The 22,162-nt window shown below is 40.7% G+C and overlaps 1 protein-coding gene across 3 annotated transcripts in view; it reads right to left on the bottom strand.

Moving 5' to 3' along the window:
• Window positions 1-22,162, bottom strand: part of LOC101171628 (serine/threonine-protein kinase D3) — a 49,482-nt gene that overhangs the window by 12,490 nt on the left and 14,830 nt on the right. For all 3 annotated transcript variants that reach the window (XM_011492091.4, XM_011492090.4, XM_078943108.1), the window contains exons 3-10: window positions 14,493-14,631; window positions 13,270-13,401; window positions 11,716-11,873; window positions 3,343-3,532; window positions 3,158-3,235; window positions 1,803-1,980; window positions 565-688; window positions 69-146 (exon numbers count right to left, since the gene is read on the bottom strand). In XM_011492091.4, the coding sequence (XP_011490393.1) occupies window positions 69-146; window positions 565-688; window positions 1,803-1,980; window positions 3,158-3,235; window positions 3,343-3,532; window positions 11,716-11,873; window positions 13,270-13,401; window positions 14,493-14,631 (1,077 nt within the window). The remainder of the gene's footprint in view (window positions 1-68; window positions 147-564; window positions 689-1,802; window positions 1,981-3,157; window positions 3,236-3,342; window positions 3,533-11,715; window positions 11,874-13,269; window positions 13,402-14,492; window positions 14,632-22,162) is intronic.

Below are 22,162 nucleotides of genomic sequence, written 5' to 3'. Positions count from 1 at the left end.
AACATGTGCAACCCCCCCACACATACACAGATGGAGGAAACTTGATCCAATCTAAGGAGAACTCTTACCCTGTAAAACTTGGCTCCACTTTCATTCTGGAACAGAGTCAGAGTTTTGCTGTCCAGCCTCCAGTAATGTCTTTTTCTCTGAAAAAGACAACCAAACTCAACAGTGTCACTGTTAGGAGCATGAGAGTTTATGACCCATCAGAGGAAACCATCTGGATCTGACAGGACCAAACCTGGACCAGGCCAAGTTGTCTAAGGACAGACAGAACAGGACTAATAAAAGACCCCTGAGTTTATTAACAACCATAAAAATACAGCTGAACAGACTAACTTTTATCTGGTTTCTTTTAAGCTACTGGAACCCAAACAAAGGAAAGATAATACATGTGGATAAGGATGAACACCATACCTCTTACTAGCCTTACCTGTACTCATGATTGGAAATAATGTCTCGGTTTTATGCAAAGAAAGTCTTTTATAAAACGATTTTTTAGAAAAAGCTTGGTAAAGCAAAGGAAAAGGTGTGTGTCTACATGTGTTTTCTGTGTGTTCTAACCAGGTTGTCCCTGCTGGTATAATGCACCATCCAGCCCTCTTTCACCACTGTGGAGCTCTTCCTCTTGGTGTGTTTGATGGACTGAACCACCCGCATCAGGGGGATGTTGCTGCTGGTGGACGGGCTGCACAAAAGCACATCACACTCAAAGTCGCTCCTACAAATATGATTTTAGGAGAAAAAATGGGCTTCCTGACAAAACATTTTGGAGTAAATAAAATGCATTTTTACAATGTTTATGAATACAGGGTCATTTGAAGAGGGGAATAGCATTATCTTTCTGTTATATGCGTCCAGAGCTCTCATAATACCAAAGGTTTTTACTTCTCCCCTTGCAGACAGGTCCCAGGTGATGAGCCAAACAAAGAGTGGCTCAGCGATAACCCCCGCATCATCCCCATTATCTGACCTAACTCGCCAGTCCATTAGCTAGTGTTTAGTGATGCTGAATGAGTCCACATCCGTTAAAGACTCACTTTGGCCTTTCTTGTTTTCTGATTCCAGTTGTTGTCTTTATCTTCCAGCCTGACTATTATCTTGGATTATCTTCCCCTATTGAATAGCAGAGACCCCCACCACATCAGGTTCTGTCAACGGATCAAACAGTTGTTCAGAGTCCGTGACCCTTCTGTGTCTCACCCCAACGGGAGACTCAATCGGCGTCCTTGTCATTGCCCACATGGGCATGAGAAGAATGTGATTGAAAGGAATGTCTCTCTGGTCTGAATCTGAGTGGTGTTCTGTTGTTGGACTTCTGTGTCCGTCATGAAATGTGACACCATATTCAAACACAGGAGGGTTAATCAGTGTGTGAGGGAACCAGGACGCCGTAGGCATTAGGTCAATGATCAACACTGTAGTCGTTTCAGGCGACCTTCAACCATGTGTCTTGAATACTTGGGATTCAAGCTTTCTGGACTCCTCCCTGGGGAAGTGTTCCAGGCATGTCCAACTGGGCGGGGGACCATGGGGAGGACCAAGGAAAGGTTGGGGAGACTACGTCTCTCAGCTCGCCTTGGAATGCTCCCAGAGGAGCTGAAGGAAGTGGCCAGGGAGAGGAAAGTCTGGGCATTTTTTCTTAGACTGTTGCCCCTACAACTTGTTTCCAGATTAGGTGACGAACATAGAATGATGGATGGATGGATAGTTTTCCTAAAGTATGATCACTACATCATACCTCATTAGAATAATAAAGTAGTAAAAAAGAGAAATAAAGTAATGTTTTGTTTTGTTTTTACCTGATTGCTCTGATGGTTTCATCATCTTTCTCGGTATCAGTGCAGGGACCCTCCATGAAGAAGAGTTTGTCTTCTGAGGTGGAGAGCTCATCCTGTTCGTCCATGCTCTGACCATCACTGTTGATGTCATTGTCCACCTCCATTGTCACTTCGGAGTCCAGACTGGGACTCAGCGGCTCTGAGAAAAAGAATTGGACATAAAAGGTTTCAAATAAAGAAACTAAAGAATAAAAAATAAAAGTTTTGCTGACTAAACCACAAATTTTCTCCGTCTCTAATTGTCCTTAATATTTTCTCTATCAGTTTTTCAAGTCCTCATTTGACCTTTATTTAACCTTTACCATCTCCCTGTACTCCTGCCTTCTTTCAGAGTTCCACTTCTTCTTAGCAAACGTTTTCTCCTTACCAAACTCCTGAACTTCTTCATTCCACCATCAAGTTCCCTAATTTTCTTTCTTGATTCCAGAGGAAACACCAAGAACCTTCCTCCCAGTCTCTCTGATCACTTTAGCTGTAGTTCTCCAGTCATCTGGAAGAACCTCCTGATCTCCTAAAGTCTGTTTCACCTCCTCTCTCAAAACCATTTTTAAACTTCCACCACTTGGTCCTCTTTATCTTAAATTATACTTTGTGATTTTTGTCTTAATAATGATGTTTAAATTGACAGGATAATTTTACTTTTAAGTCTTAATGGACTCAGTGGGCTTTGTTGAAATGCTAACCAAAACCCACTCATTAGCATAAACAGTCTCTTGAACCATGGTTTTGGTGGTCCAGGTCTGCTCCTGAAGCCTTTTTTGCTCACAAGGGGACCATGCAAACACCAAGAAGACTAAGAAAAGAAATGGAGGTCTATAACACTTAATGAAGAATGACATTCTGACATTCCCTCGTTATGCTTTTGACATTGCTTTTGCTTGTTCCTAAAAAAGTTGATTTCTGCCTTCAAAGCAGTATAGCATAAATGACCAACCATCTCCTAACTTTAAATCACCATTAACTGAATGAATGTTTATAACAGAAATGAACTAAAGGCTTTTCCTTCAAACAGTGTTTGCAGTTTGGCTGGGTTCAACCTTTTTAGCCAAGTCTGCATTAAATAAGTGACTTGGAGTCTAAATTCTTTATCATATCATCAGCTTCAGCATTCACACATGCATTTTACAGGAGATGCAGTTTTCCAGTAGAAATCCTGCCACACATGGGGCTTTTGGAACCGAGACAAACGGTAAAACCTCTATGATGTCTGTGTTTGCTTCTTTGTGTTGGTTCCAGTTCAGCACAAATGTGGTTTCCTTTTTTTTTTTTTAACTCTTGCGTTTGAAATAGAGTCCAGCTGAAGTGAATAGACTCACCTCCATTAAAGTCCACCTCTCCCAGACAATCTCGGGGCACTTTGCTGGCACATCTCTTATGGCAGTTAAACTTACAATCTGCAGAAAATCAAAAAGAGGTTTTCAAATTCTACCTAGAAGTAGAAAATATCTGCCATGACGTGACACTGGGGCTGCTCATTTAGCAACCAGAGCGAAGCTTGCACCTTTGCACTGCAGCCCCTGCCTGAAGAGGCCTTTCAGCAGCCGTTTGCAGTACTGGCAGATGGTGGGACGGGTGTAGGTGTGAACGGAAAAGGTGTGAGGAACTTTAACTCGACCGAGGACCATCTTCTCCATCCAGATTGGACGCCCACTCATCAGTGAGTTACGCTTCCCTGCACCCATGAGGGGGCGCTGTTGGAGAAGAAAAACCAAGTTAGTTTCAAGCAAATATTTGTTAGAATGGCTAGAGGTCAAATGAGCATTATTGATGCACACAGATTTCTTTTTGTTTTTAGAAACACAAACAAACCAATGACTGAGACTACATTTCAGTCACTTCTCTACATCAAAGATCCCTGAATTCAGTGTGTTCACGAGTCAACCTTCCTCTTCTGCCTTATTATTTCTCATAATTTAACATACTTAATATTTCAGGTGGAATTTTTGTCATTTGTAGTTCATGAAATGTTTAACATATAGACCAATCAAAGCAAGGGTGTGTGGCCTGCTAGTAGCTTCTACGTCACATCTACATGCTTTTCTAAAGGGCCTATATACCATGATATTCTTCAGCCTTTTATAGTAAACCCCATCATTGTATGATAATCCAGTTATCACCTGTGGCACACAAATGAACACATTTTTATTAAATACTAGTTATTTTCCAATCAGGAAGAAAGACGACATGATCTATGAGGCTCCGCCTTTCACTCCTTGCGGGTGCCGCCCATTTTATGACGTCAATCTAGAGCCGACCTAAGCAGCATGTCTTTGTTTCTCCCACGAAAACAAACAACATCCAAAATGAAATGAAAAGCATTTAGCTGATCGCCACTAGCTCTGTGGGGAAAGTGGGCGTGTGTTTTAGCCTGGGGGCAGGGCTGGCAGCACAGACTCTTCCTCACTTTGTGATGTCACAATGTGAGAACCCACTTGTTTTCGTGGATTGGGAGGGGCTGGTTCTCAGAGAACATGTTTTTAAAGGAAAACAGAAATGCATAAATGGTCAAAATACCACTTTATGGTTGTTTATAGTGAGGAATAATCATTACAAAACACTCAAGGGCTTAAAAAGTTGATTTTGCATGATGTAGACTCTTTAAACTGTATTTTTACATCTGCTGCTGATTTAATAACACTTATTTATTTTATTTAAAAGCGCCTTTCAAAACACCACAATTAACAGTAAAACAAAAAAATTACTTAAACAAAACTTTAAAAACATTTACAACTATTCGAATTTAAAAACAACAACTCATGAATGCAATCTTAAGCTTAATTTTGTTGACAAATGCTTCAGGAACATGCTTGACTCAATGAATGTTGGAATGTCTTTGAAGTTAATGCGCAAATGTAATATCTATTAAAACCTCACATTTCCTGATAAATATGGATCTGCATTGTAACCTGTAGTTATTTACACCCAACTTCAAACATGTTAACATTTCAGGGTGTTATGGTTTGGTATTGAGCAGTCCAATGGCCCAGGTAGTGAGGGTGGGGGGACTCTTTACAGCAGGAAGTGCAGGCGCTGCTATATGTAGTTCATCAGGAAGATGGTGTTAGGGGGCCACTGCTGTTTATGTTATAGAGTTACAGTTTAACAGCCAGAATCACGTCATCAAAAATGATAACAAACTTGTTGCTTTGACTTTTGACTCTTCAGCAGCCGGCTACCTTTCCATGTCCACAGAAAAGTGGGTGTTGACCTGCCTGCAGGATCATGAACTCCATTGATATGCTAAAAATGTAGAATTTCTATTATTGTTTTTATTATTACCATTCTCTATAGTTGCCCTAGAGCAGTGTTTCCTAACCCTTGTCCTCTGGGCGCTATGTCCTGCATTTTTCAATCCAACCCTGCTCAAACACACCTGCCTTTCATGACTGTCATTGTCAGGCGTCTGCAGAGCCTGATGATGAGCTGAGTCAGGTGCAAATAAACAGGGCAACATGGAAAACATGCAGGACAGTGTGCCTTGAGGACCAGGGTTGAAAAACACTGCCATAGTGCATGCAACTTACTATTAACAGGTTTAAATTAAATTTCAATAATAACATTATTAGTAGGCTGCTAGAAGTTTGAAGCTGGGGAAAGTATGGTGCACTGGGGTTCTGTCCTCTACTCTCATCTATTTCTACTCTCATCTTGATCATTTATTTATCATTCAGTCCTCCATGTCTCTGTTTGGTGCAGTGCAATTCATGTATTGTCCCCCTCTCCCACTCCCCTCGTCTCTAGCTCGTCTTGTATCCCCAACTCCATCTGGATGAAGCTCATCTCCTGGACTATTTAAACATGTAGTTGTAGAGTCACATAAATTAATTATCTCTATGAGTTCTGGTACACCGCCTGTCCGTCCTGGGGGAGGAACCCTGCTTCATGTGGACACCCCTGAGGTTTCTTCGTTTTTCTGGAATCTGAGTTTTTAGGAGTTTTTCCTGACCGCGATGGAGGGTCTAAGGGCAGAGATGTCCAGTTTTTATGTTACACCTAGTGAAGCACTTTGAGACAACTGTGTTGTAATATTGGGCTATAAAAATAAAACTGAATTGAAATAAACTGCTCCTCCCTCCCTCCCTAAAAATGACTCAAATCTTTGAACCACCAATTGGAACAGACTTCCCATGTCTGGAGCTTGGGGCCAAACATTTCAGATTCTCCATTACATTTAACTTTATTCAGAATCCTTTTTCATAGCTTTCATAGATAATTTGTTTGTTTGGTTGTGAAAAAATGAACTGTTAATAATCAAATAGAGTTATCCCTTCTTAACCCTTGTGCTTTCTTAGATGACCCCCCTTGCATTGACGTGTTCTCCCTACCATGACAAAGGTGGATAAAGGTGGAAAGATTTCATGTAATCCATGGACACCAGTGAAGATCACAAATCATTGAAGAAAAAAGGTTCAGAGCACTGTCTAGTGGGTCTAGATGACCCCACTCCCAACGTTAAAGTGCCTAGGATAGCACAAGGGTTAAGTGATAATTGAAATGTGTTTTAACGTACAATAATTACACCGCAATGCAATAAAATACTAACAGAAGTACACAGAAACATCCTGCAGGACAAAATCCTAACCTCCAAAAAACTAAAGTGAACCAGCAGCTGTTTCCTGATACAAACACATGTGACATGATTCATTCATGGAGCACAAAGTTCATGAAACCTTTCATTTTTGAGTTTGAACGCACAATAAAAGGGTTTCGATCAGAACACTGAAGCTCCTATAAATCCTGCTGCTTTGGTTTAGGTTGATAAAAGAACTGACAGAGACTGAGGCGTGAAAGCAGCTTATCTGTGCAGAAAAACAATGAGGGGCCTGTGTGGCTGTGGAGCAGAGGCTGCTGTGCTGCAGCAGCACCAAGCATGTGACAGTCAGCTGCAGTTCTTCACAACCGTTTCAGAAACATTCAGTTTTTGAAACACAGTCAGTCAGTCCCTTCAGAATTTGAAATGTTCTGATCTTTACAATATTCAATTAATACCCACAACATTATCCTAACACAACTTCATCCACTAATCAAAGTCAAAGTAACTTTATTGTCAATCTCTACAATGTTTCCACATGCATAGAATTGAAATTCCGTTTCTCTTCAGCTTCAGTTTAAACGGGGAAACAACTTCAAATTGCACAATGAAACAATAAACAAACTATAAATTAGGGTTGTGCCGATGGACGATATCATCGTCCATCGTGATGGGTGACTGACATCCCGATGGAGAGACCACCATCGTGATGCCACGCCCCCGCCACGTTGCGCATCGACACCATAAGACGCGGTTACATGTGAAAAATATCTTGATGGGATCAATGGTCGGATTAGAATCCAACCGTGTACATGGGCCCAGAAAAATGTTTTCAAAATATAAAACCGTTCACTAAGGTCACACTTTCCGTCGGAATAAATCATTCGCACATGCGCAGTAGGGTTTGAAAAACGGAAGGATATAAACTCCGCCGAGCGGCTTTTTTTTTCTCCAAACTTTATTGAATGTAACAATTCAATACAAAACAATGTTAAACAGCGCCGAGCGGCTATATATATTGACATGTCAGCTCGGTAAAATACGAGATGATCTTCTAAACGTGCTTTTAATAATGTTACGGTTATTATGAAACACCTGTTCGCTCATCATTTGAATTTTAATCCGTGTGGTCAGTGCTTTTTCTGAACGAAGCCAGGATTAGCAGTATGCTAACACGGGCTAACAACATTAGCTTTGGGTGGTGCTGCTTGCTGTGAATAACATTAGCCTTTATTAGTCGGGACACGACTGGAAACACAAATCCGCGTGATTGTTTGAATGTTTTCTAAGGACTGAGCGACATTTCTGCTTTGAAGCTCAAACCGCTGTGTGTGCTGACGATCCGAGCTGTGCTCAGACACACACTTTTAGACCCGGTTCTGAGTTCGGTTGCATGTACCCCTAGAGCTGCGGGACGGATCGCAGTCTTAAATCTCACACACATACCGCTCATGTAACACCCCCCCCCTTCAAACACAAAGCTTTAAGTCCGCACTCCGCCGGTCCACTTCACTAGTGAAGTGCGGGAGCGGACTACTTCTTTTCTATTTTGTTTGTTACTTTTTTTGTTAGAGTCACTTCCCTCAGTTTATACTGGATCATCGCGGATGAGTCATTAGTTGGGAAATAAAATGAAAAAAGCAAAAAAACGAATAGCAGTTATATAAGAACGAAAAATGTAAAAATACCCCCGATGATGTCATCGTCCATCCCGATGGTTGACAGCAAACATCGTCAATGGCCAATTTAAGGGACATCGCCCAACCCTACTATAAATAGGCTATAAATAGTAGAATAAATAACATGAATGTAAAAAATGAGAGAAAAAATAAAGTGACTGTAGTTTAGTTCCTTGTTTAACTTAATTTTTTACGGCACTGGAGGACTGGTGGAAGGTGCAGTTGGTGCTGATGAGGTAGATGACGTGTGTATGTCAGGGATCAGCAGAGCAGGAGGGCAACGGGGCAACAAGAGGGGAGTGGGGGCAGGGCTGGGAGAGAGTTCAGCTTCCAGACAGCCTAAGGAAGTGGCGATGTAGGGAGATAAAATCTCTCAGATACAATAAAAAAATAAAAAATCACAGCCAGAGATTGAGCTCAACATTTTACAATGTAAACTGCTTTGTTCTCCTTCAATGTTTGTGTTGGAGAACAAACCAACAAATTGACAAGTACTCTTCAACCCTGAAACTGTGTCTTTTTTTCTTTAAAAAAATACTATATACATATCTAGATATATATATTTACATACATATATACACACACAAACTATCTTTCACTCTCTATCTCCCTTTGAATACTAGGGCAGAGTGCTGTAGCGATGTCTTGCTTGTGAAGGAGCTGGCTTTAAGAGCTGATGCTTTATAGCAAACGAAAAGAGCCGACTCCTGTTGGAGAGAGCCGAATCTGTAGTCTCTATTGATCAACTCTGCTTAAAATCCATTCAGATAAAACATTAGAGTACCAAAGATGCCCCATTTAGCCAATCACATGCAGGGACAGACTGGACTCGTACAATTATGTGTGAGACAGTGAGTGTAGTGGCACACTCCAGATACATAGACAGGCAAAAGAGAAGAAATGACAAAAAAAATCGACAAAGAATGGATCTTAAAGCACCTTGTGGGGATCAGCCAAACTCTGCTACCGCAGTGAGGCTGTATAAGACAGTTTCCTGTCTTGGTAAGACTGAGCAAAGCAACAAGACGCAAGATAGTTGTACTGTCAAGATGTGCTGTTAAAACTCTTTATAAGAAGTACATGTGTGTGTATGTATGTGTGTGTGCGTCTGGGTGTGCATGTGTGTGTGTTTTCTGCTGCTTGTGACTTGCACTGACATCTCGCTGAAACAGTGCAGGAAGCTGCTTCATCTCCCTTTCTGCAAACTGCAGCAGCTGCAGCTCATCTTCAGAACACGCCACGTGAACCTGAACCAGAAAAAGCCTGCACTGTGACCAGAAAAGGAGTCTGTGTGGTTAGAATTCAGCTCTGTGGTCTTGCTCAGATGATTGCATGGTATAACTTTGTGAAAAAATGGAAGAAGAAATGTTGATGTGTTGTCATGTTGACAAGCTGGAATTACTAAGTTGCAATGTAAAAACAAAGATGGGCATCATGTTTACCAATTGAAATTAATTTTCTTATGTTTGAAGATTTTAATCCTTAAGCTACGTACACACCAGGCACATGATGCGCGCTCTTGAATGCGCATTCAGCCCATGGCTCTCAGAGTGGACAAGCAGGGAGGGGCTTCTTCTTTTTCTACTGTCTACTAGAGCATGTCCCCCACCTACAGTAGGAAGAAGCTTGGTGTGATTTGTCAAAGTGGTGCAAATCTCATGATTTGGGCACAAAACGGCAATTGCAGATATGGATTACCATCAATGTCAGGAGAGCAGCCTGTTTACGCAGATATTGTCAGCCTCATCACCGTGTCTGGACTCATCAGATAAACCAGGTACTCTGGTGAGTTTCACCGTGTCTCCTCCAAACCAGAGTCCCAGATTGGTCAAAGTTTGACCTGATTTAGCTGCCAATGTGTGTTCAACGGCCACGCGTTTTGTATGTAGCGCCGGAAAACAGTTGTAAAATTTTGCGTAACTACACGTGAACGTTGAGAGTTTTTAACATGGAAGCCAGAAACACATCTAGGTAGTTGGGGAAAATGTTTGGGAAAAAGTTTTCACCGGATGTCCTTCCTGACACAATCCTGTCTGGGTCCCCCTGTGCCGGTCCCCCTGTTTTGTCTGGACCCAGACTTAGGCCCCCATTTGGCTAAGGGTCTTGCCCAAGGACCTACACTGGATGAAGCTCATCACGCCCCCTGGGAATCGAACCGTGATTTCCCATGTGTTCCCTGATTACCTACTTATAACCAACTGAGATATCCATTCGCTTCAAGTAGGCCTTGTCAAAGGGCCTATACCATGTTTTTCTTAAAAGCATTTAGGAGTAAACTATATCCATACAGTATAGAGGAGAATGTATTACCTTTGGTTGGTTAAAAAGGATTTCTTTAAATGCAATATGAGTTATTTTTGCTGTTAATTTTTCTACCCTTAAGTAAGACGACTTGTTCTCTGAGGTTCTGCTTTTCTCTCCATTTCATGATGTCAGCCTAGAGTCGACCTTGGCAGCGTGTCTGTGTTTTTCCCACGAAAACAAACATCCTCCAAACTTTTGCAAAGATGGATGTGCATATCGTGGAGCCTTACAAAAGCGTTTAGCTGATCACCGGAGAAAGTGGGTGTCTGTGTTAGCCTGGGGGGGAGGGGGGGCGGGCAGCGCAGACTCTTCCCGGAAGGTGAAGATTGTGACTTAACTGATCTACTCCAATGTGAGGAAATATTGTATTCTACTTCTACCTGTTCTTAAGCCTGAGTTAGTCAAAAATTGTCTGACTCTCTTTCTGCCTCCCAATGTTTTATTTATATATATATATATATATATATATATATATATATATATATATATATATATATATATATATATATATATATATATATATATATATATATATATATATATATATATATATATATATATATATATATATATATATATATATATATATATATATATATATATGGTGTGTGTGTATATGCTTATCCAGACTTCTGTCCACTTACTCTTTCAACAACATCAACACTCTACCTCATTGCTACCTCTTGCACATCTGACATGTCTGCACCCAATTTTGTATGCACATTTGTACACAAATTTCAGACATTCTTATTACAGTTTATATTTTTGTACACTTGTATATACTGATTATTTAATATTATACATCGTTATTCCTTGCTATTCTTGCACTGAAATGGTGATGCTTCAATTTCATTGTACAACGGACAATGACAATAAAGCAAATCTAATCTAATCTAATCAATGGCGTGGACAGATACCCCTTGATTGACATTGTCCACTTGGACAATGAAATTGGAGAAGTCACCATTGCAGTGCAAAAGGAAATCTTATAAAGTATATTATAAAACATGTCAATATGTACAAAGGAAATGTGAACATTTAGAAAATGTCTGTCATTATGTGCAGAGTGATATGTACAGATGTAAACATGTCAGATGTGCAAAAGCAGCATGAGGGTGGGAAGTGTTGACAAGTTTAAAACATACACATTGGTATGGGCTGTGGTAAATTTTATCTGAGTATTTTGGAGTCAAGCATGGTTATTGCCTTGGGAAAGAAGCTGTTTTTGAGTCTGTTGGTTTTAGTTCTGATGCGTCTGTAAAAAGGAACAAAAGGCAAAAGGAAGATACTCAATCTTGACACCCAATGAAATCCCACCCCACCCTTAATGTGAGTTTGGACAAGAACATCTGCACGTCACCTCTTCCTGTGGCATCGGGGAGAGATCAGCAGAAGGCGGGCGAGACACGCTCATGATGGAGCCCGGCAGGGACACGTTGGATGGACGCCTCTTCCTCATTCCACTGCAATTGTTGGGGATCTTGAAGGCGCAGCGTTTGTGGTAGTTGAGTCCACATCCTGCAGAGGAGCAGAGTGTGAAGCTGACAAGTCAATGTGGAGGAATGAGAGCTGTGTCTGATTGGGGGAGTGAGGCTCTTCCTCCTCAGGAATCCTCAGCAGACATCTCCAGGCAAAATTAACAAGTGTGTGATGCTGCCACAACAGTCAGATGTGCTCAGCATGAGCATCCCATTTCTTCTACAGCCTACTCAGATTATCATTTACAATTTGGGAATCAACATGTGCTCTGAAGACTGGAAAAGCTCCCCTCCCTCGTTCTTTGAAAGGAAAGAGCAGATCAGGGGTCTGTTCCAGAAATCTTGGTTAACTTTCCATGTGGGAAACTCTGAACTCAGAGATAATCACCCCCAGACTGTTTCTTCTGAGTACAGCAGGGGGGTATTCCAGAAAGCATGTTTAAACTACCCTGACTTTAAGCCTGAACTCTGGCTGAAATCCACCTGAACTTGCTTACTCTGGGTATGTCGGTTCCAAAAGACCGGATATGAGTTGGCGTAATTACACTCCACTTGGTCACCCTGGGTTAACGCACGTGCACAGCAGGTACATAAAGAAATTCTCAATGGATCGCCAACGGAGTCTGAGATTTTAATGACGGCGAATGAAGAGTATACGCCCATAAACAAAAGTAACACGGCTGCATCAGCAAAAGATTGATTGCAGCCCGAGTGCTGCAATGCACCTAGGCAACACTTTATTATGGCCTGAATTCTCATCATGCCTCTTTGTCGGTTCACTGTGGTCATCTCTCTGTACAAGGCCTTTACCTGATCTTCTGTTGCCAAACTTGTTCCTGTTTTCTCTGTCTCTGCTCTTATATTTGCTTTCTTTGATTCTTTTTGCTCATCAGGACTGCTTTCTGGACTCCAACACTCCTCTGGATGTTCCAGTGTTTTCATCTTTGTCTTCTTTCCGTTGTCTCTCTGCAGCAATAATAAACTAATCTTTTCTGTTCTACAACAGATGTTCAATGGATTTACTTTAAGTCCATTTGTTCCCTCTTGTCTCATTGCTGAAGTTAACAAATGTCACGTTGTCCTATGACAAGTGTCTCAAAGTTTTTCATGTCTGTCTCTTTCCTGTCCACTAGAATCTAACCTGTCGTTATTGAAATTACATGGACTGAATTAGATAATTTAAATGAATGAAACTTACTTCTGCTGTGAACTGTGGTCAAATTAACTTAACTGTAGTGCATGATAAAAAAAGAAAAGGTTTGGAATGGGAACAGGTTGGTAGTGCTTTGGTTTGAGGCTAGATCCTTCCTTCTGACTGTCATCCACCATGCCAAAGCGGCACAGGAGCTGCTGGGTGTAAACAGAACTGAATGGAATTTGGTTCCCTATCTCCTTCCTCCTTCAGCTGGGGTCCTGAAGTGTCTCGTCAGTTTTACCTTCACACTTCAGGCCCTGCCTGACCAGCCCCCACAGCATCTCCCCGCAGTCATCGCAGAAGGCCGGGGCTTTGTAGGAGTGGACGTAGAGGGCATGAGGTCGGATCTGGAAGTCCTCCTGTTTGGCAAGAGCTGGAACACACAAACACTCAGGATGTTGGACATGGCTCTTCCAACCAGGAGCTGATTCAAACTTCCACAATGATGACAGATTGACAGAAGAGCAGGACTCAAGGAATTTTAGTTTCTAAAAAGAAATGTCAAACATTTATTACAGAGCTCCATCACAGGAGCAGCCATGGACAGATCTTCTGCATATTTCACACTCTCAGACCAAAACAGCCCACAAGGGTCATGTGATGCTACAGAGATCTGCCGACCAAGACAGTCCTACAACATCCCCCCCCCCCCCCCCAGGTCATGCTACCGCAGTAGAGGATTGTTGATGGGATTGTGAAGACCTTCAATGTATTTCTTTCATCACCTGACCAACACAGCTGTGGTCCACACCTAACATAGGGTTGGTGGATCCCCGCTGCCCCTGCTTCAGGGGATTGCCAGTCTTCACAAAGGGGCCGTTTTATATGGGGTGCAGGAGTAGAGTTGAAAGATTGGCCTCTGATTGGTACGATTCCCACTTTGCCTGCCCATAGCTGTCCTAAGGCAAGGCACTGTCAGTGACTGAAAGATTTCCCATCACGGTGAAGTCATCACTCGTATAAAACTCTGACTGGGAAGTGAAAACACATCAAAACTGAAGCAAAAGAACAAACATGCTGAAATAACGGCCTTCTCCTGATCTTTAATTTGACTAAATAATCTCCCTAGGTTATGGCATATTTTAGACAATGCTATTTTGACTCAGGTTCTACGCCTTAACTTGGTGTGAGGTAGGAAGTGAAGGTCCATAAATATAGCTTTGCGGTTCATGTGGCGGGGGGTCTGGTCCACACAGAGACCTCACTGCTCGCTGTCAGAGGTGACATGAATGACAGACAGGAAAGAAATAGAGCAACAGAAAACCGAATCAGGCTGCTGCAAACATGTTCACATAAACAGCCCGGATGACTGTCCTGGGGCAGGTTTTGAGGACTATCCTCGTTTTTTGTTCTCCCCCAGTGTACAGCAAACATGAGATAACACCTCATGCTAAATCTGCTGCATTTAAGATGCCTGAAGACCACAAGTCTGCTTAACTCTAGCATTTAAAGCAGAAGCCTCACCAGAGAGCACCGCCTCGATCAGATCCCCCTCCTGGATCTCATCCGCTGAGGTCAGGCGCTGCAGAATGTTGTCTGAGCCCAGGTCATGGCGGAACAGCATGATCTTGTCGTACATCCCAAAAAATCCACATTCAGGGAACTGAGGAGAGATGAGATGAATTGTTTGAATGACAGCAGCAACAGAGGGACCCATGACCACAGCCAGCTTCAGTTGTTATCATCTCAGCTGCTATGTTTACTCAGACAGCCCACAGATTCATGGTTTTAGTTTCTCTGTCTCAGATCATCCTTGGACTCTTGTAGGCTCTGTCTGTTAGGTTTTTGTTTTTTGTTTCATTTCTTGTTAATTTTGTCACGTTTAGTTTCAGGTCTTTGGTTCTTTAGGTCCTGTTTCTTTGACATGAGGATGTGATGTGATGAAAAGGTTTGATGCTGATTGGACATTTGATTGGTCACAAATACAGTTTGTCTGTCACAAACATGTGGGGGGGGGGGTCACGAAAAACCATGAAAAATCTTCTTGAGGAGTCACAGAAGGGCGTGCACGTCTGAAGGGGCACAGAAAAAACCCGTTAAAGACTCACTAATCAAAATTGTGTTTTTAACATGTTCTTGTAGCCTTTTTCTTATAGAGGACATACATTAGAAAAACAAGACTTAAACTGCATTTCAGAGATTTTTTATTCATATTTTTGTGAATCAGGAGCAGACAAAAAAAATGCAGTTTGAAAAAAACATAGTTGTTACGTACAAACTACAACCAGCAGGTCACCAGCTTCCTGCTCTGCTCCATTCTGATCATCCACCGTCAGACCAACAGATCCATGAACGTCTTTGTTTTCCTGGTCTGAGCTGAATAGATCTGACATTGATCACTATTGTTGTTGCATTGTTAGTGTAAGTTTGGGGATGTGAGGGCTGTAAGCTAGTGGGAGAGAGTGTAAACAAAGGCACAGTTGAGTAATAACCACAACCTTACTCTGCACCAACGGTCCCACCCACAGCTACTATACCTACTGCTGCTCTGCAGAAACTATGTTGGGATTTTTCCTAAAATCTGAGTCAACATAGTTAAAAGACCACTGGGAAGGATTTTAGAACAGATCAAAAGTGGGACTTTTAAAATAATTTGATCCAACTCAGACGTTTACAGTAGTGTACTCTACACAGCAGCCCTTTTATAAAAAGACTAAAAAACAGCAGATGTTCTGTCATTAGACCTAAAAAGAGCCCAAAATGCTTTGCAATGAAGTAAAAGAAGAAAAGCCAGACAGGAGTTTAGACGTGGCTTCATGTTGCAACCACAGCGTCAAATACATGCTTTCATGGAACAGGAAGTCAGATTTGATGTCAAATCTCTTTAACTGGACCTTCAACAGGCCAAAAGAACAGCTCTGCATGAACACAAAGAATACATCGACCTTTAACCAGCTTCAATCAGCAAAGCCCTGATCTGTGAGCAGCGCCCTAAACACATCTGTCTAGTCTGTTGATCACCTTTCGTCATATCCTTCAGAGGTCGCTTCAGTGAATCAGCTTTCACTTATTCCCACAGGTGTTTTGGCAGAGATTTTTATGCCAAAACCCTGTATTTTATTGGCCTAGAGACCAGCACAGGGAGATCCAGAGTTGGGACCCCTTGTGACTATAGAAAGAAAGTATGACAAAGGGTCTTGCCCAGGGACCCATACTGAATGAAGCTCATCACGCCCCTTGGGAATCGAACCCTGATTTCCTATGTGCCAGTCCTGCACTTAATTAAACTGAGCTATCCAGCCTTTTCTCTGCAGATGATTCGACTTTATTCCTCCCACTGGGGGAAATTTTGTGGCATCAACAGCATTTACAAGGACAGAAGTGCAACAGAACATAATCCTGATAAATATGTGAAAAGTTCTTGAAAGCAGACGTGAAAAAAGATGTGCAAATACAGAAAATAAAATGTGACCATTTGCATAAACTCCTGTTTTCAAAAATGGAAAAGGGGGTACAAAAAACAAACAACGATGGTGCACAGCTATTATTCAGGGTATAGGAGATCATGACTGTGAAATGCTGTAGAGCCTACACTGTGTTCCAAATTGCTATTAAAATTTTATTTAAGGTTTAAAAAGATGAAATCCTTTGTTTTTCAATGAAACTCATGGATGATATTGTGTCTCTGGTGTCTTTGGATCACTGACATTAATCTCAGACACCTGGGATAAATAGTTTGCCAGCTGAGTTCAATTAAAGGAAAAACAACTTAAGGAGGACGTTCCACAGTTTCATGGAATATTGGAAAGAAAGAGGATCTCTGCTGAAAAGAGTGAAATTGCTAAATGCCTTGAACAAGGTATGAAATCCTTGGATGTTTCATGAAAACTTAAGTATGATCATCATAGTATAAAGAGATTTGTGGGCCTGAATCATGGGGAGAGAGCTGGTTGACCCCTTTAGGGTCCCTGAAGGTGGGAGAATGACCTCTGGAAATTAGGTGGAGTTTCTGACTGACCACTTTCTTCTGTGGGACAAAACTAAGAACAGTTTGTCTTCATGCATAACAATTCCCCATCTCATGCTCTAAGGAATATCTCTGCATCATTGGCTGCTATGGACAGAAAAGGAGATAAACTGATGGTGTGGCCCCCATCCTCCCCTGACATCAACCCTATTCAGAACCATGTTGTGCTTAATAATGTGGAACAGTGCATTTGACGGTTTTATTTTTGAAAAACAAAGTAGTTATCTTTGACAGGTTTGTTCAATAACATTTAATATTTACTCTAATGCTTAGTGACATTTACGTTATGCTGTCATTTGCATTGAGTATTTAGAAAATTTCTAGAAAAATATAATTTTTCTTTTTCTTTTCTGCTCCATTCCCAAAGCTCAGGTTTACTCACATCTCTGATCAAATCATCACATAAGGAGTTACATCACTGCACAGATCTGATAAAAGTCATACAGAGAAAGACGAGCCAGGAAGAACTGGCAGCCAAAGGCCTGGTGGTGATTTCATGATTTCACTAAGTTGCAGGAACACACTGCAGAAGTTTGTTTTTTTCGCTCTAAAAGGTTTGAAAGTTATTTCATTTTCAGAGTGAGCTCAAACGTGAAGCAGTGGGTGAGTCCATGGCTAGGTCATCTGCTGCCTAATGCCTTTAAAATGCAGTGTTGATTGTTAGCTGGTTTCCATGGCAACAAATAAACATCTCTGTGCTCAGCTCTGCAAGGCATTTAAAATGAGGTCTTGGATTTCCAGTTCCAAAGACAAAAACTACACGTTTTTATGCAAACAAGATAACAGGTTTGTCCCCCAGGCTTTCAATTACTTTTTTTGCTCATAAATTTCTGCTGTTCTTTCTTTTTTTCATGTAAAGGAAAACCATAGATATGACAAACTATTGCTTCTGCGATTACACTTATACATTCTGGTCTCAAAGTTATCAGGTTTTTACAATAAATGCAAAGTTTAACAGCCTTCTGACAAGTTTGAGGCAATTCTAGATATGAGTAGTGATAAAACAAGGCTGCAGCCATCACAGAAGCCTATAGATAAAAATGCGCCAAATAAAAAGACTATAAACTATAAAAATTTCAAAGTAAAATCTGATTTTATCACAAATGTAAGTGACTGAAAAAGCTTTGGAACCTCTGCTGAATAGTTAAGTCTGAAAGATCTGAAGGATCAATAGCAACATAGTCCCAAAAGCTGAAGTTAAACGAGAAAGTACAGATTCTCATTCAGATAGACCTTCAGACACGGTGAGGGGAGTATGATAGTATGGAGCTTACTATCAGTTCAGGAGCTCAGGCTCAAGTCCATTTGGGTTCCAATCTTTGTTTTTACATGCAACTTAGTAATTACCATTTGTCAACATGAAAACACATCAATATTTCTGACAGTTCTTCTTCCATTTTTTCACAAAGTTATACCATGCAACATCTAACCTGAGCAAGACCACAGAGCTGAATTCTAACCACACAGACTCCTTTTCTGGTCACAGTGCAGGCTTTTTCTGGTTCAGGTTCACGTGGCGTGTTCTGAAGATGAGCTGCAGCTGCTGCAGTTTGCAGAAAGGGAGATGAAGCAGCTTCCTGCACTGTTTCAGCGAGATGTCAGTGCAAGTCACAAGCAGCAGAAAACACACACACATGCACACATTCACAAAGAGCTTTTACAACATGCATCATGAATACAAAGAAGTACCCCTAATTCAACAACACCTAAGCACTCTCTGCTTCTTGTACAAGCCTACCACCTTTGCGTAGTATTTGACCAATCAATGTCTTTCCAAGTCATTCAAATTACTTGGTCAAGAACTGAACAAATTAAAATAGAATAACATAAATGAAATAGAATAAATACCTAAAATGCTTCCTAAAAAATGTAAAAACCAGTCCAGTTTCATTGCACTTAAGGGGTAGTTTCTGTGGTAAATTCATAGTAAATACTATGAAACATACGAGTGCAGACCTAAACGTCAAGGTACTTTATTTGTACTTACCTTTTTCTTACATGTGGTAAGTACCATAAAAGACACTTTTGCACAACATGTAAATACCCAGTAAGTATATTATAGGTACCCAGTATGTACCACATAGGTATAAACCAAATAGTATCACATAAATACACAGTAGTACCATGTAAGTAACCAGTAAGTCCCATAAAAAATAACATTTAAACACCCTGTAAGTACCCAGTAAATTCTATAAAAAGTACCACGTAAATCCCATTTAAGTACACTTTAAGTACTGTACTGTAAAAGAAAGCGTTCCCGATTTGGGCCACTCCCCTTAGCCTTCTCCCAAAGTCCGCCCTGACATTTGCTGTAAGAGGCCTCAGTCTGCATGGACCAGTCCAATGTGTGGTGGAGGTGAGCTCCGACACACACACCAACACCACACCAGATTTATTTCATGCTATTGAGCTGCATTTTTTTGGTCATTTTGAAAAACTAGTACTAGTGTAGTTTGGCAAGTTAGATATTGGTAATATACTAGCAATGTGAGTAGATTAGTACTATATCATTTATTTATTCTCTCCATGGTAAGTTAGTGGCCCCTTTGTCATCCTTCTGTGAGTTCTTCCTTTTTAAAATCTTTGTTAGTTCCTCATGTCATAATTCATTTCCCAACCTGTACATTTAAAAAAAAAAAATTTTTAACGTTAACTTGAGTTGTAGCTCATAATGTGACCATTTGCATAAACTCCTGTTTTAAAATCAGATAGATGTGATGAAATTATACTTATGAACTGCTAATTACACTGACTGGTGGCATAACCAGTCTCATTAAATTCAAATAAAACCCCATTATTTCATATTACAGTCATAACAGGATAATACTTCTCCTGCTTGCGTGTCAGCATTTAAGTATTTAGAGAAACCTTGATCCTGGATATTTTGACTGTTTCTACGCAGTCTAAACTGTTTCAAAACCAGGCTTTAAAAACCTCACTGTTTTAAATTTTTTGTAGTTTTGAAAAACCGGAATTCTGTAAGGTATTGTTAAAAAAATATTTAAATTTTTTGATCGCAATTTTCTTTGTGTCTCCATGTTTGCATCAACAGCATGAAAATGTATTTAAATTGAGGGGAGCATCAGGTTTAAGTGCATTTTTCATGTTCCAATGAGCATGTCAGGGGAGCTTTGATTACTTATTATTAAGCCATAGTTATTTAAATTTAGAACCAAAACTGCCCAATTTCTGGCAACCTCGTGGATGTGTTGAGGTGCATACTCCCCCTAGTGTTGAGGGTTGTGCATTGTGCCGTCACGTTCGCTGAAGCCTCTTCGATCGATGTGGTTAGGGTGCGATGGGTCAACCTGCCCATATCAGTTACAGGCAGAATGGCTTCAGTGTTCTATGATTCCTATACATCCACCCACAACATGGTTTAAATATTTAGATACATCCATATCCAAGTTTTTATGGAAAAATAAACCACCAAGAATCAGTTTAAAAACCATGAAAAATGTTAAATCCCTTGGTGGCTTAGAATTCCCTAACTTTTATAGTTATTTCCTAGCTCATTGATTACAATATATTTTAAAATGGCATAATAAAAACCCAGCAGATTCCTCATGGATAGATGTAGAACAGTCACTATGTGAAGAGATTGAACTTTCAGATCTTCCTTTTATTAGCAGCTCCATCAAGCGGTACACTTGCTTTAAAAGTATAAATATCAAAACCACGTTAACAGCCTGGTGGGATTTCCCTCAGATGAATAACTCTTCCCTCACATCAAGCAATCTGACACCCATTTGGAACAATCCTGACATCCTGATAAGAAAGAAAAGCCTGAACTTTCCAACCTGGAAGGCTAACGGAATTACACATCTAGAACATGTAATTCAAGATAATAAATTTGTATCTTTTGAAAACCTAAAAGGACGGTATGGATTAAGTAATTTTCTTTTGAATATCAGCAAATGAAAGCCGTAATAATTGCAAGGTTTAATCCAGGTCATATAAACTTGACACTCCCTGATACACTGAATACATTTCTGAAACTAACATCATACAAAATTATGTCTAAAATATATATTTTTATAAGTAATATTGGAAACTAAGTCACATTGCCAACAGAGAAGTGGGATTCAGACTTGGGTATTAATACAAACGACTCTTTTTGGTCGGAGATTTGCTCGAACAGTTTTAGGCCAACCAAACACACATTCACTACAGTTTTTAACTTAGTCACTAATAAATACATTTTTAAAAGTCCCTTTAGGTACAAACAGCTGAAGATCCTAATGTTTGTACCTCAACTTTTACTGCCCAACAATCAGACCCAGCTTCACACGGACCCTGCAAAATGGTGAAGCTCACTGCAGGGGAGACCTAGAGGTGAAGAACGGTGACAGATGTGGTGATTTAGTAAATATTGGCAAAATGGACAAATAAACTAATAGATTCTCACAACTTTGCTGACGTGTTGAACTTTTCTTTAGCTCTGATGATGATAAATGCACCATCCTTTGCCAATATTGTTTCGACATGAACACACGTCTGTAACTCTTGATAATCTGCTAGTGTCTGGTCCAGGAGTTATGAAACTGAAACTAAGCAGGAAGCAAAGGAAAAAGCCTGAGCGTGTCTGAAGCTGAAAACACTTCAGTTAAATTATCCTCAATACATTTCATTTTTCTGCTCTGTCAAATCATGAAAGAGCTGCTCATCAGTGGATTTATCTCTGAAGAGAGAACAGAAACGCACACTCAGAGTGCCGTTAATGGACATCCCTGTGTGTGCATACACCCTGATCCCTTCTTTATGGTTAATCTCCCATTAACCAAGCTTAGACCCCACACATAAACAGACACATGCACGCACACTCACTCACACACATAAAGAGTTCCACACACACACTTTCAGCTGACAGGAAGGAAATCTGTAGACTGGTGGAACAGTTCCTTCAGACCTGCAGAGTCCTGCTGGAGATCCTCAGCCTGGACTCCTCTGCAGTTGAGTTATTCCTGAGTTGGGGTTACATTGGTCACCTCTAATCAGAAAAGCACTCATCGCTTTATTATATTGGAGGGGAGTTCATGGAAATAATCCTGCGTTTGTAGCAATTTTGTTAATAACATTGGAAGTCAAAAACATTCCTCGTTTCATAATGTAAGCTAAAGCAACTAAAGGCCTCAACATAAGACTTGAAACATGAATGTGGATGGTG

The sequence above is a fragment of the Oryzias latipes genome, chromosome 24 (assembly GCF_053564925.1).
Source record: "Oryzias latipes strain Hd-rR chromosome 24, Olatipes_Hd-rR_3.1".
NCBI lineage: Eukaryota > Metazoa > Chordata > Actinopteri > Beloniformes > Adrianichthyidae > Oryzias > Oryzias latipes.
Note: the sequence above shows the minus strand (reverse complement) of the source record. Positions and strands in the feature narration are given on the sequence as shown.